At 41.1% G+C, this 14,440-nt stretch overlaps 1 protein-coding gene across 2 annotated transcripts in view; it reads left to right on the top strand.

Moving 5' to 3' along the window:
* Positions 1 to 1,342, top strand: part of RIC8B (RIC8 guanine nucleotide exchange factor B) — a 31,688-nt gene extending 30,346 nt beyond the window's left edge. For both annotated transcript variants that reach the window (XM_044441141.1, XM_044441140.1), the window contains exon 10: positions 235 to 1,342. In XM_044441141.1, coding sequence (XP_044297076.1) covers positions 235 to 346 — 112 coding nt within the window. In that variant the 3' untranslated portion in view covers positions 347 to 1,342. The remainder of the gene's footprint in view (positions 1 to 234) is intronic.
* The last annotated feature ends 13,098 nt before the right edge of the window (positions 1,343 to 14,440 follow it).

The following is a 14,440-nucleotide window of genomic DNA, read 5'->3' as shown; positions in this document are numbered from 1 at the left end:
TTTTTCTGTCTAAACTTGCATGGGATTGTTCTTTTGTTTAAGTAAATGCTTAATCCACTTGCTGAGCTAAGCTTCAATATGAGGGCATTTTATATTGTGTAGCACTGTGTTAACTGTGTGTGTATATGCAGTGTGGGCACACTGCCCTTGTACAAGTAAGGTAGGGAATGGTCTCAGTGATCTTAATATATGTAATAACAATTATATCTGCTTTCCTTTCATTTTAAACTTTAGAGACAAGGTTATAACCCCTATGGGAGTGCGACCAGATGGCACAATGACTCCTTTGGAAGAAGTAGTGGGCCAGCACCCCACCAATGACCAAGAAAGTTCAGATTCTGATTAGAGCATCAACTGCTTCAGTCTCTCACCCACCTTTCCTTACACTCACATCTTTTATTATCTACATATTAGACCCTTCACATTAACCCAGTGTTGTAACAACTGTTTTTTTTAATCAAAATGTTTAAATTATTCATTATGTGGTGTAATTATAATAGCATTTCCAAGACCTCAATTTATATAGCAAGAAAACCCCAGTTTATTAACTGTATGGTAATTGTGTATCCGTGGGATGAAAAGTGTGGTTGAATTTTTAAAAGGATTCAAATATTAATATTTCTCAATAGTTCTCTTTAAAAAACCTGCCTGATTTCAGTCCTCTAGCTTAAGGAACTAGAACGTCTCATTAAATAAAAAATAAAAAATGGAATCCTAAAAACTCAAAACTGTCATGTTAACTTAAAGAAGCTACCCAGCAGATGCATTTATTTAATATCCCCCTTTTTGCATTATTCTTTATTATCTTAATTAAGCTCTCTCCAAAGGACTACTGAATCTTGTTAAACCAATCAGTTTTTACCACTAAATTACAAATGGGATTTTAGTGTTTCTGTACTAAAGCTCCTGATCTACCCAGTATCTATCTTGTCAGAATACTTTTCTTTGTTCTCAGATCTAGCTTTCTAGAACAGGTTTATATCCAATAACTGCAGGTGGGTTATCTACATAGCCTATCTTAGGGAGTCATGGTATAACCACTAACACCCCAGCCCTTACCACAATCCTGACCCCATCGTGCCTGGCTGGCCTAAAAACTGAGGTTGGCCACAGCCGATAGAGTGGAGGGTTGGGCATGAGCCTTGTGAAACATCCTTCTTCTGCCACTTAGTAGCAGTGTTTTGTTTTTTTTAGGGATATGTATGGAAGTAGGCTCTAATGCATGAAAAAATGGAGGGTAAGTTGTCTTGAATTATGTGGCTTATATGGAAGAACTAACTGTGTATTAAATGTCCAGAAGTGGAGGGTATGTTGCATTCTATCAATAAAACTTTATATACAATTATGTAGCATTCTGATTTTTTAAAAACTCAATTGATAAAATGATAGCTGTTCTCTATCTGGAGCTTCCTATGGTCTTAACACTGATAAGTTTTATGCAGAAACATGGCTAGGATAGTACAGGCCTACCTTTGAGATGCACTCATAGGCGGTCGCCATTTGTATGAGCTATTGCTACAGTAGGTAGAACATCTATGCATGTATAAAAATCGGATCAGCTTGGAAAATGTACGCATGCATTGTGAAACAACTGGATATTTTTATTTATTTATTTATTTATTTATTTTTATTTATTTATTTAAAACATTTCTATGCTGCCCCCATCGCAACAAAGCCTCGGGGCAGCTCACAACTTAATTAAAATATATAAATAACAGTAAGTATATTAAAATTCATTAAAAACTTGGTAACATCTCGGCATAAAATTTAAAATCCTAAAAATACACAATAAATTAACAATTAAAATAAGTTTTAAATAAAAAGGTCGTAGCCTGGCGCCGAAAAACAAATAACGACGGCGCCAGGCGGACCTCTCTGGGGAGGTCCATCACATTTAAAACTCGGGTGGCTTTTCAAACCCCTTAAAGCACTGTTTTCCATTTTAAGAAGAGTTATTCATAGGTGCTATTGCATCTCTCCATGTGCTCTATTTGTAAAGAGTCTATTTTTTGTTCAAAACTATTAACACCTATTTGGCAATGGATCTGTTTTCTAGGGTTGCATAGTAATTACTCTTTTTCCTTGTTCCACTTACTTTCCCACTTCTTCCCCTAGCACTTTTTTTCCCTAGTACAGTGATATAGCAGAACTTGCCTTAACTAAGGGGACTGGGAGATGCAAATCATTAGGGCTTTGTGTATTTGTGAACTTACTTGAGGCGTTCCTATTCTTTCATAATATTTTTTTGGTTTCAGAGCAGCTCAAAGATGGTATCTTGAACCAGGGCTATCTTAACTCACCCATATGGGAAGGGGTAGCTTGAAAGGTAATTGTTGCAGTTGAAGCCTGTTTTAAATTGGAAATTAAACAAGAATAATGGGATCTTATCTTGTTTCTTGACATTGGTTTCCTTGGTATTTTTTGAAAGATACTACAAGAGCAAGCTCAAGGGATCCCATTATAACTTGGATGTGTGTATTTTAGCCTAATTCATATGCCCAACTGCAAGAGTTCTACTTAGTACCAAACAGTTTAGGACACAATATTATGTATGTTTAGACAGGAAAAAGACCTAAGGGGCATGCTGGAAGTTGTGGGCCTATTTTTCTATCCAAACATGCTTAGGATGGTGCCCTTAGTCACTACTTCCCCTTTGGAGAAGAATCACTGACCATGAATTACATGGTTAATATCTACAATGGTTTTAAGGTAAGACATGGTCTCTTTTTTCAGTAGAGCAAACACTACCATATTAATTGCATTTTATTCAACAAGAGCAAAGTAAACTCTGTAGAGTATACGGGTTTCTAAATGAGAATTCCATTGGATTCTCTCAACACAAAACAGCTAATGAAATCCTGAACTTTAATAAGGCAGGCTGTAAAAAGACCATTCTGCTCTTGAAAAACCAGACTTTACAAATCTTTACAACAAGTTAAACAGTCACTGTCTTTTCTAATGCACCTGTGTAAAAAAAAGAAAAAGTATGTCAGTATTGTGTACAATTTGTGAAGTGAACATTGTTGTTGGAATCAGATTTGAGAGTCATATGAAAAGAGCATTTGAGCATCAAAACTATGCTATGCTTGGCTCAGCAAGCAAGTCATTCTTCTAAAATGACTTTGTTTTTTACATGGCAGTACTTGTATTTCTTTTGCCACTCAGGCAAACAGAGGGAGAGGCATTTCAGTGGCAAAAAATGCACTTTGCTGACAGAAGGGCCCAGGTGTAATCCTGGCATTTCCAGGTAGAGCTGAACAAGAGCCCTGTCTGAGATCCCACAGACCAATTGCTGGCTGCTGCAATGCTAAGCTAGATGGGACCAGTTATCTAAAACAATATAAAGCAGTTTCTATCTTGTAATTATTAACCCTTCCTATTTGTGTTTAACCTTCACCTGCTCTTCATTGCTATGGAGGGGAATTAAATACCTAATCATGTTTTCCTTTCTCCTCTCTCAATAAAAACAACTTGTATTCTTTTGCTAACTTTATTTTCATTATTTTCATTATAAGAGGTGTGTGTGCATGTGTATGTATTCCATGAAACAATTCCATTTTTCCCCACAAGCTTCCACTACTGGAGTCTGGATGTTTACCGTCCTAGATGGCAATTTTTGGCTGTCTAGATAAAGCAGCGCAGGGGAGAGGTAGAAGGCTGGGACGCTGAAAGGAATTGACATAAATTCTTGGTCCCAGCCTCTTCCTGTCCCTGCATCCCCAGCATGCTCCTTTCTCTCCCCTCTGAGGTGCAGTTGTGACTTCTGGAGATGGAGCCAAAATGGGAGGGCAAAGGCTCAGCTTCTGGAATCTCAAATAGGAATCTGGAATAGTCCTGTGGCCTCCAAATACTCCTATGGCCTCCCAGAAAATGTCTCTTGAACTCCAAGAGACAACAATAAAGCATTTCATATTATGAGCAAGAGGAGATACACATTAGGAATGATCACAGCTGCACACTGAATAACAAGCTTGATGTGTCACTTAAATAGAAAGTCTGCCATAAAAATTAAAGAAATTCTACTAATATTAAAATGATTTTAAATGCAATATTTTGGCAAGAAGAGAGACACATCTGAAATGATCACAGTTAACATACAAATCACAAGTTTGATGTGTCACTATTAAAAAATCAGCTTTAAAAATTAGAGAACTTCCAGTAATCATAGGGAAAATGGTTTCAAATGCAATATTGTTTGAAATATTAAAATAATATTGTAATGGGAGACACATGTCTGAAAAGGGGACACAAATCTGAAATGACCACAGCTGGACATTGACTCAGAGGTTTCTTGTCTCACTTAAGAATTCCAGCTTTTAAACTTGAGAGAATTTCAAGCACTCACATTAGGGAATAAACTAAAAATGCAAGAATTTGGTGTGTGCACTAAAGTTTAGAGCCAGCAGAGTCTGAGCAAATCGAAGATCTTAGATCCAACCCATGGTTGTCATATATGTTATCACCTATTCAAAATAGCAGCTGCAGGATCTAGAATTCTTTATGTATTTATTAAATATTCCATCCTTCACCAAAAAGTTACAAGTTAACAAGATACAGATTAAAAATGATCTCTTAATAAAAACATAACCTAAATAAAACACAATTGAAAACACAACAATGAAAGAAATTAACAGCACCAATAAAACTTATTGGTTGCCAACTTAATGGCAATCAATGAATTAATATGATGAAGGCCTGAAAGAGCAAACATGTCTTTACTGCCAGCAAAAGGAACCCAGCCTCAACCAGCAAAGAGTTCCACAGCCAAGGAGCAGCCACCAAGAAAGCTCTCTCTCGTGTGCCCACCAGAAATGCATCACATTGTGGTGGGGCCCAGAGAAAAGCCGCTTCCAAAGATGTTAAGGCTCATGGGAAAATACAGCCTTTCAGATAGACTGGTTCCAAACTTTATAATGCTATGGCACCAGCACATCCATGTGTATGCATTTATAGGCATGTGCACTTGCATCCAGTTCCATTCTGAGATAAAAGCCACAGTCCTATCATGTTCTTCTAGGACTCAATTCTCCTGAACTTAATAGGACTTCTAGTAAACATGCATAGATTGTGATGTTAACTTCTAGACATTCTAAGGACCAAGGAGAACCCTCAAGAATGTCAACCCTAATAATTCACACTAACCATTTAACAAGGCATCACTAAAAGGGGATATAGGGACAATGATTTCTCAGGCTTGTGTAACAGAATTATCGACTTCCCCTAGTAAATGGGGACAGCTGGAGCGTATGCTTTCCTACAAGATTTGCTAACAACTTTAAGGGCAATTTGTATTTTGTTCTACAAAGCAGAAACAGCATTCTTTGCTTTAACCAGTCTTTAACTCCTAACTGGAAACTAATGGCTTGCTCATTTCTGGTTGTGTCAGGCACACATTGTGAGATGAAATGAGCTTGAACAGAGCCAAGCAAACCCAGAACATCTTACTGAACATACAACTCACTTGTGTGTTTTTTTCCTTTACTGTTTAACATATTAGCAAGCCCGATTATTGTTTTGTCCCGTTTCCATTCTTTAAGAACTAATATCTGACTAAGCCTTTCTCAAGCTCTTAACTCTTCCTTTCCTTGATTATGACCAAATGACCTATATTTAAGAAGCATTTACAATTAAATTATAGCCCTCTTTTTTGTGCTCCTGAGTTTCCCAGTGAAAAGCTAAAATGTTTTAAAATTGTCACTTTTTGACAGAGGTAATGGCTGTAATATATTTAGTCCCTTCTCCTTGTTGTGCTTAGAATGACTATGCTAATAAAGGGCACAGCTGTAGATTCTTTATGGCCTGCTTTTGTTGGGGGGGATGGGGGGGGAGCCCAGATTGACTCTGTGTGTCAACAAATGCAGCTGGGAAAGAAAAAAAAAGAAGCCCCTTGAAGGCCTCTGCAACTTAAAGTCTAAGATAAATGATGTTCCCATTTTAAAAAAAAGAGAAAGAAAAGGAAAATGGAGTTTGGAATTCAATAAAAGGGAGGCTGGGGGGGAGGGGGAGGGAGAATTGCTTAAAACTAAAGCCTTTCTCCCCATGCAGACAGCTTACAAGAGAAATGAGCAAAGCTGAACACAGAAGGGAGGGGAACAGCTCAGAAAGAAAACAAAGGCCTATCCTGGAAAATATATTACGGTACCAAATTATCTGGAGTGAGGGCTGGAGAGAAAACAGTTTAAATGGTGATACAATGGCCAACCTGCAAGGGAGGGTGAGGAAGCTTTGTTTATTTCGGAACCAAGGTCAAAAAGAATCAATACTTCTAATCACGAGAATGTCATTCTAAACAGTAAAAGTAGACTATGGAGTCCATTCAGCTCTGGTCCTGAGCATGTGCGCTCCCATTCTGCTCCCATATGGCTTTGCCTGGGTTTAAGTCAGTTGCCATGTGTGATTATTTACTGAATGGTTATTTTCTAGAGCACGTCTAGGGGCCTTTCCACACTGCAATATCTGCTGAGGAAACACTACACATCTGCTATAGAACCCCTCCATGATCTCTGGAGACCTGCTCTAGAGCATACAGTTAAACAGGACACCAAATTGGCATTATTACCATGCCTAAATTAAGAATACATTCCAGAATACAGCCAACGCTCCTCGAGTGTGTTCACTGAAGGGAAGGGGTCTGTGTGCAGGTTATACAAGATGATACAATGCATGCATGTCAGAAGGTGTAGCCTATGGGACCAATGCATCTTAACTGTACATGTTGGAAACATGTGAAAAGCAGCAGAAGATGGCCTAGTAATACCAGTCTGCCTTTTAGAGAGGTTTGCCTACCATGAGATATCTTTTTTTCATCCCTGATCAGCATCCAAGGCACCCACAAGAGAAGCTGTGGCAGCACTGAGAGACAAGCAGCACCAATGGTCAGCCCATGTCGAAGGCCAGGAGGAGCCTGGACCACAGGTTCATCCCTGCAAGAGGAGGGAAACTTTGAGAATGAGGCTAAGTAACCTTAGGCCCTAAGAGTGGTGGCATCTCAAGAGATAGGCCAGAAGAATCCCTGTCAGAAGCAAGCCCTCTTAATCAGGAGGGCTTTGAGAAGCTGTAGCTGAATTTTGGAAGCAGCTCTGGAAGTTCTAATTTATATGTGAACAATTGAAACCTGCTGCTTGCTGAACTAAGCACTTTGTCTCAGTTACCACTACCTTGAAATGCTGCTTCCTTGCCCAGCCTTCTCTTTGCACTGATTTCTCATTGGACTGGCCCCTGAACTTCAGATAAATAATCTGCTTTTGTACTTCACTAAGCAGGTTTGCCTATAGTTTGTCTCAGGGCTGAGCCTGACCAAGCCAAAGCTGGGCAGTGTTTGCTATAACCCAGTTATGCCAGTTTCTGCTGCCCCACACCTTGCACCTTGATGGTCATTTCTGCCCATCTTAGATGAAGCAATGTGGCGTGGGGAGGGAAAGATGCTAAGGCAGTCTGGACCTGGCATAAACCAATGGCCCCAGCCTTCTTCCCTGACCCCACACTGCACACTTTAGCCCTCTCTGAAGTCATTTTCTGATCTTAAAGTCACAGCTGGTGTGGAGTCTGTAATTCCTCTCCTTCCAAGCAGATGCAGATGATGGACTTCTAAGAAAAGCACAGTGCTTGCTATAACCAAGTTTGAAAACCACTGTTGTAGAGATCTACATCTCTGTAGCCTTTATGCCATGGTCTTGCCCCAAGCTACATTCATGCTTACTAACCCCTCACACACCACAAATTTCCTACCATCACCATGCTTCAGGATCAGCTCCCAGGAACAGAACACTCTATATTGGAACGTACAAGTTTTAGTTTACATTGCTACTTCTCCTTCCTCCACATCTACATTCTTAAAACTAAGGAGGTACACTTAATGTGCAAGTTCAATTTCCACAAAGCTAATCGTTCCCCTCTTCTCCTTCCACCATTGCCCTGGACAGTTACAAGGTGCCTGACAATGACAGTGAAATCCAATCTCATCCAATTAGAGAAGAATGAATGGCTCAGCTACAAGAAATGGCTTTGAATAAGAATAAGCCCACAAGAGAGCAATGGACTTGCTTCCCCAGTCCTCTTTCTCCCTAACTGTTAAATGGCAACCCGTTTCATGGACTGCTCTGGAAATCTTTAGAGAACCATGCCTTTAAGCTAATGGGTGCCAACCAAACTCACAAAGAAGTTAAACTAGAGTACTTGCTGCTCACAACCCAAGCCAAAGATTTGCGGTTGTGCAAAAGTGCGCTCAAGATGCACATACCAATTTTACTGGCAACAGCATATCACAAAATGTGTACAGTTCTTGTTCTATTCCCTTTCATTTCAGTGAGGCTCAACTAGGGCATTCCCACCAATTTTGCTTGGTGTGTTTTTGTTTATGCATGTGAAGAGGTGGGGGATGTGATTGGATATGCTGCCTCAAATGCTGAAATTTCTTCAGCACATCCTGATTCAACTTTGGTAGCTTACATTTTTGTCCTTGGGATATTGTGATAATCCTGGGGCAGAGGATGGGGAATTATAAGTTTTCTCAAACCCAATGAATTTTTGGAACAAAAGAGATCAATGAAAACTTATTTCTTTATTTGATTTGGTGTGTTCATTCTTTAGAAGGCCAGATCCTGAGGATGAAACTCAAATACGTTGGTCACCTAATGAGAAGGAAGGACTCACTCGAGAAGACCCTAATGCTGGGAACAATTGACGGCAAAAGAAGAAGGGGACGGCAGAGGATGAGGTGGCTAGATGGAGTCACTGAAGCAGTCGGTGTGAGCTTAGGCGGACTCTGGGGGGATGGTGGAGGACAGGAAGGTCTGGAGGAAAGTTGTCCATTGGGTCACGATGGGTCAGACATGACTTTGTGACTAGCAACAACAATTCATTATTATATTTATATCCTGCCTTTTCTCCTGCAAGAAACCAAAGGCATCTTACATAATCCCCCTCCTCCATTTAATCTCCATCTGCCCTGCGAGGTAGAATAAGCTAAGAGCCTGTAACTGGCCCTAAGTCCCCAATGAGCTTCATGGTTGAGCAAGTCCTGGAATCCAGTTCCCCAGAATGCTGATCCAGCACTGTAACCACTATACCACACAGAGTTTAGTCAAACAAAGCTATGCTTGGCTTTTTCAGGCATGATGCCCTGACATGGAGGTTTAGGCACATCCAGTGCAGGGTATGTGATATGGGTAGCAGAAATTTCTGCTGTCCCATACCTTTCACCCTGATGGCCGTTTTGGCCATTTAAATGAAGCAATGTGGAAGTGGGAGGGGGAAAGGCTTGGGCAACTTGAATCTGGCATAAACCAATGGCTCCAGCCCCCTTCCCCTGCCACCACACAGCAAACTTTAGCCCTCTCTGACCTTAAAGTCACAGCTGGTGTGAAGGCTGTAATTCTCCTCTCCTTCCAAGCACACGCAAATGATGACCTTCTAATGAAAGCTTGTATTAAATTAATGCAAGCCAATCAGACTGGCTTAAAAGTACAAATGAGGCGTATTGCAGGAGTCAATAACAAAAGAAAGATGCATAGTCGTGGCTATTCAGTAAGACCTATCTGTAAGAAGTTCATTTCAAACAAATGCCCTCCTTTCTTTCCAATTCAAATTAACCACAAATACATCTAAGCTGAATCCTCTCCTCTCAGGGCCATTTGCTTGGTGTCTCACAGCTCTCAGCTTGTCTGCCTTCTTTAGCTGGACCTTGGGATTAGTTTTGGCTGAGGATCACTGTGCCTTTCCATGGCATGAGGAAGCTGAACGATTCTCTGATTCTCAACTGGGCCCACTGGCCTTGACATCCCACCTACAGATTCTAATCCCTCCTTGTCATCTGCCTCAGAATCTGTTCCCTCATCCCTAGAGTGTCCTTGTGGTCCTTCCCATGCTGGCTGTTAAGGAGATTTTTCCTTATATCAGTGCCCTCCTCTCCCCTGTCTATACATCCCTTTCCACAAATACAGGTGTCCTTAAGAGACAGGATCCCTTATAGGTGCACACACACAATTTTATGGCATATGGAAATACATGTGTGGTTGAGCCCTGATTCTTTTTGTTCCTTGTAGCATCCCTGATGTCATACTTTTAGAAGGGGTGGGGGCAGGATGAACAAAACCTGAGAAACCAGTAAACAATAGCTGGTTGGCTGAAATCGGTGAGGCCAGGGCACTGCAGAATAAATTTGGCCCCAGGCATGAGGTTCTGCACCCATGAACTTGACAGGTATAGATTAGTTCAGAGCATGAAATTCCTGGAAAGAATCCACTAATGCTGAAGATGACACCACGTAAACATGGTTTTGAGAATCAGTGTACAATTTTTAAGAGACAATGGATAGGGCAAAAGTGTATAATGCTTACCTTGGCCATAATTTCCCCATACCAAGTCAGGCACATACATGCACTGCTGAAAGTGGGAGGTAAAAAAGTGGGAGGGTGGCTAGACCAGACTCAGTTACTCAGTTATATTTTCCTGAAACAAAACGGAAGCAGCAGTGGTACCATCTGAACAAGACTTTTGGGCAGAAGTCCAGGTGTGCAACCTTCTTTCCATCCAGTTGGTGTAAGCTGAGCACAGCTTTACTAAGGTTGTTTTTGTCCATCTCCAGATCTCAAGGCAGGCTTAGGGTGGCCAAATGCCTTCTCTCACAGATGGTAGTCCTCTTTTTGATGAGCTGCCAGATGACTATCTTTCTTTGAAGGGTTGTCCTGTTCAATTCCAGTGTAAAGATAATGAACCTTAAGGATTGTTGCACTTGGACATCGAGAACAAACAAAAGGTAACCTAATCACAATCTTCAATGGAACGGTGAAATGTAATGCTAAATTATCGTATCTAAATTTGAACCACGCACACACACATGCAAATATCATGCAAATGTCTGTGCTCTTCTTTGGTGATGAATGTCCTTTTCTTTGGCAATTTGTTTTTTTTAAATCAAGTTTTATTATTTTTTCTATACATCAAAAACTAAAAACGACAATTATTCAGGACATCGGACATACTGGGTCGACATCTCACTCTTTTTTTTTTACATTCAACAACCATATTCATTTCTATGTATACTCCCGTTTCTCTAACCAATGATAGAAAATATTCCAAGTTTGATAGACCCGTATTTTTTGCTCTATAAGACGCACCTGACCATAAGACGCACCTAGTTTTTAGAGGAGGGATCCATGGAAAGCTTCCTGATAATCACAGGCACATTCCCCATCACTTCCCCATGGGCTTCATTAAAAGACGGGTTGCCATTTGAAAACACACACCAACCTGTGATTAACAGCTCTCACCTGCGCTGGAGGAGGGGGGTGGAGCAGGGCACGCCGAGCGCATGCTGGCCAGGTGTGGTGCAGCCGGGCTGGCAGCATGGCAGCGGTGGTCTTTCGGGCGGCGTGGTGGTGGCAGGACTTCCCAGGCGGTGGGGGTGAGCAGTCCGTCCCTCCATGTGGCCGGCGGGTTAAAGCCCGCGGCTCCTCCTCCTCCGCACCGCTCCCCCTGAGCGGCACAGCTCTCACCTGGGCCGGAGGGGGGGCGCGGAGCAGGGTGCGCCGAGCGCGTGCTGGCCAGGTGGTGCCACGTGGTGCAGGTGGGCTGGCAGCGTCCCGGGTGTCGGGCACACACACATTCGCTCTATAAGACGCACAGACATTTCCCCTTACTTTTGAGGGGGGGAAACGTGCGTCTTATAGAGCGAAAAATACGGTATGTATCTTCCTTCTCCTTCAAAGACAAAGTCAATCTGTCCATCTCTGTTCTTTGGCAATTTCTAAGTGAACATCCCACTTCCTGTCCCCACCACTAGATTGCATGAAAGGCATGAGGAAGGGTCTTCCACCTCTGAGGTTGTGGAATTCTACCCCGCTCCCAGGTGTGTTCAGTGCTGTCACTGCTTGCATTACGTCGGGAAATCAATATGTGCCTCTCCACTTGAGCTTTTAGAAGTGGTTGAAGATTTTAGACAGTGTTTTGAATGGAGCATTTGATAGTGATTTCTAGTTGTTCTATGGATATGAATGTACACTGCCATGAGACTGGAAGTTGAAGGATGAACTATAAATTTAAATAATAAATCATTAAATAATGCAGCAGGCTCAGAATATACAGAATATATCCAGAATCAGTTTAGGTTAGGCCAACCACACAAAAGATGATGTGTATCTGGTATCAGTGACTTGTTCTTATTCATACTTCTGTCTTCTTTGCAAAACATCCTGCCTTTTTCTCCTCCTGTTTTGTTTTGTTTCAGCTCCTGCAGAGACTGTGTTTTAGAAGCTACTCAGGCTGACACTCCCCTATTTTCATTTTCAAAGGTCAGGCTGAGAGCTGGCAGTTGTATAGGAGCTGTTCCCTGTAAAGAAAATCTTAACTAGCCAGGCAGAGACTTAACCCAGCCGTCGAAAAACTAACATTGTCACTAGGATATGGAGAAACCATGGCGAAGAACTAGCAACAGCACAACCACGGCAGAGTGAGCAGTCGGAATCTGCTTGGTGGGCCTTTATCATGTAGCATTGTTTGTACGATTCAAAATGTGCAGAACGATTGTTGAGATGATGTAGACAAATTGACTCAAATTAGTTTAGCATGGGCCATGCAAAGTTTAAATGTGTCGAATCCAGACACATAGCAACAGTCCACAGCACTTTTGGAAGGGAGTATATCGGAATTGCTAATTTGAGAGAGAGAGAAGATGACTGGGAATGAGCACTGTTGCGCTCTCTTTTTAAAAAAGAATTGCAACCAACCTTCATTTTAAGTATGATCCCTGCTGGAGCACGCTCTCCCCCCCCCTCCCCTCAATAGTAGTAAATTAATTTTTAGGAGCACTTGTGTACTTGAACACATTTATATGCCTTTCATGTTTCGAGTATTATTTGACGGCAACCAAATCCCTAAAGAACTAACCCCTCCTTTGCAAAAAAAAAAAAAGAAAAAGAAAGAAAAGAAAAGAAAAGATTAAAAGGATTTTGAGATTTTTGTTTTTGTTCCTGCTTTCAGTCAAACTCTCAAATCTGGCAGCACAATACTTGAGTGCCCGATGCCACCCGCAGACCACCAGCGGAGCGCATCTTACTGCTTTTACTGTAATCTAATTACATCAGGTCTTCAATTCACAGCCTGCTTTGGTATACAACCTTTCAAGTTTCAGTGAGGGTTTCCATTTTTAAAAATCTTTTAAAATAACAGTGGAACAGAGGAGGCAGGAGGGGAAAAGAGAGAGACAATAAGGATAACCCAGCAAAAGTTAGTTCTGGCTAATCCCATTCCATTGCTTTCATGACTAATATTTCCTTAATTGTTCCCCAGTGTGTGAAATTTTGTATTACTCTTGCCTTCTATTTAGAATGCACAGTGTTATGTTTATGAATGGCATTTCAAGGTCAGCTCTAAGCTTCCATACTTCCTATGGATTAATAATTGATAATAAGTGACAACATGCTGTCCTGATGAATGGGACTTGAATGTGTGATACTTGGCTGGATCCAATATTTTAGAGTGCAAGCCTATGCAAATTTCAGCAGCAAAATCTCTGATGGGGGAAGAATGGGAGTGGTAGGATTTTCCTCCTGTCTAAACATGCATAGGATGCCCCTCTTCAACGATCAAGTGGCGAAATCTATCTTGGCATGTCTAATTCTCTAATTAGACTTCTATCACAGAGGAAAACAAAGTCATTTAGGTTAGGTAAAACTATTTTTCCTAAAATAAATAAGGCATGCTTTTCTTTACTATGCTTGATTGCTAGGAAAGTTTTACAGAAGGATCACAGAAGGATTTTCTCTTCGTTTTTAAATGAATAAATACACAGAAGGGCTGGGTCTCAGAAGGCCCCTTGAATAATTGGATGGCTCCTCTGCTTGTGCAAGGTGGTCCCCTGCATTTCCACCAGTTTCCCCTTCCCCTTCCCCCAGCCACTACATCCTACGCTCTTTGAGAGGTTTTCTCAACCTTAAAGGAGCATCTTCTCGGGAGTGCTAGGTTTTATGGTAAGGAGCAAAAGTCATATTATGCAACTGGAATGCCATTTGTATCACTTCAGCTCCAGTCCATAGGGTATAACCTAAATAAACTTGCGTACTCCCTGTGCATTTTTACTCAGAAAAGTAACTGGAGCTTATTCTTAAGAAATATGACAGTAGCACTAGAATCACAGAAAAGAGTAGAAGTAAAGTACACATGAGTCTCAATGTTTTTAACAGAGTAAAGCATTTCTCAGTATTTATTTATTTATTTGGACAACTTGTATGCCGCCCCATTCGCATAAGTCTCGGGGCGGCTTCCAATACATAAATAAATATATTTCATACAAAATACATAAATACTGGAGACATCCTGGCCACAGTTCTAAAATCAATAAATAAAATCAACAATTAAAATAGCGTTTAAATAAAAAGGTCTTGGCCTGGCGCCGAAAAACAAATAATGACAGCGCCAGGCAGACCTCTCTAGGGAGCGCATT

The sequence above is a fragment of the Varanus komodoensis genome, unplaced genomic scaffold (genome assembly GCF_004798865.1).
Source record: "Varanus komodoensis strain SLA01 unplaced genomic scaffold, ASM479886v1 scaffold39, whole genome shotgun sequence".
Lineage (NCBI taxonomy): Eukaryota > Metazoa > Chordata > Lepidosauria > Squamata > Varanidae > Varanus > Varanus komodoensis.
Note: the sequence above shows the minus strand (reverse complement) of the source record. Positions and strands in the feature narration are given on the sequence as shown.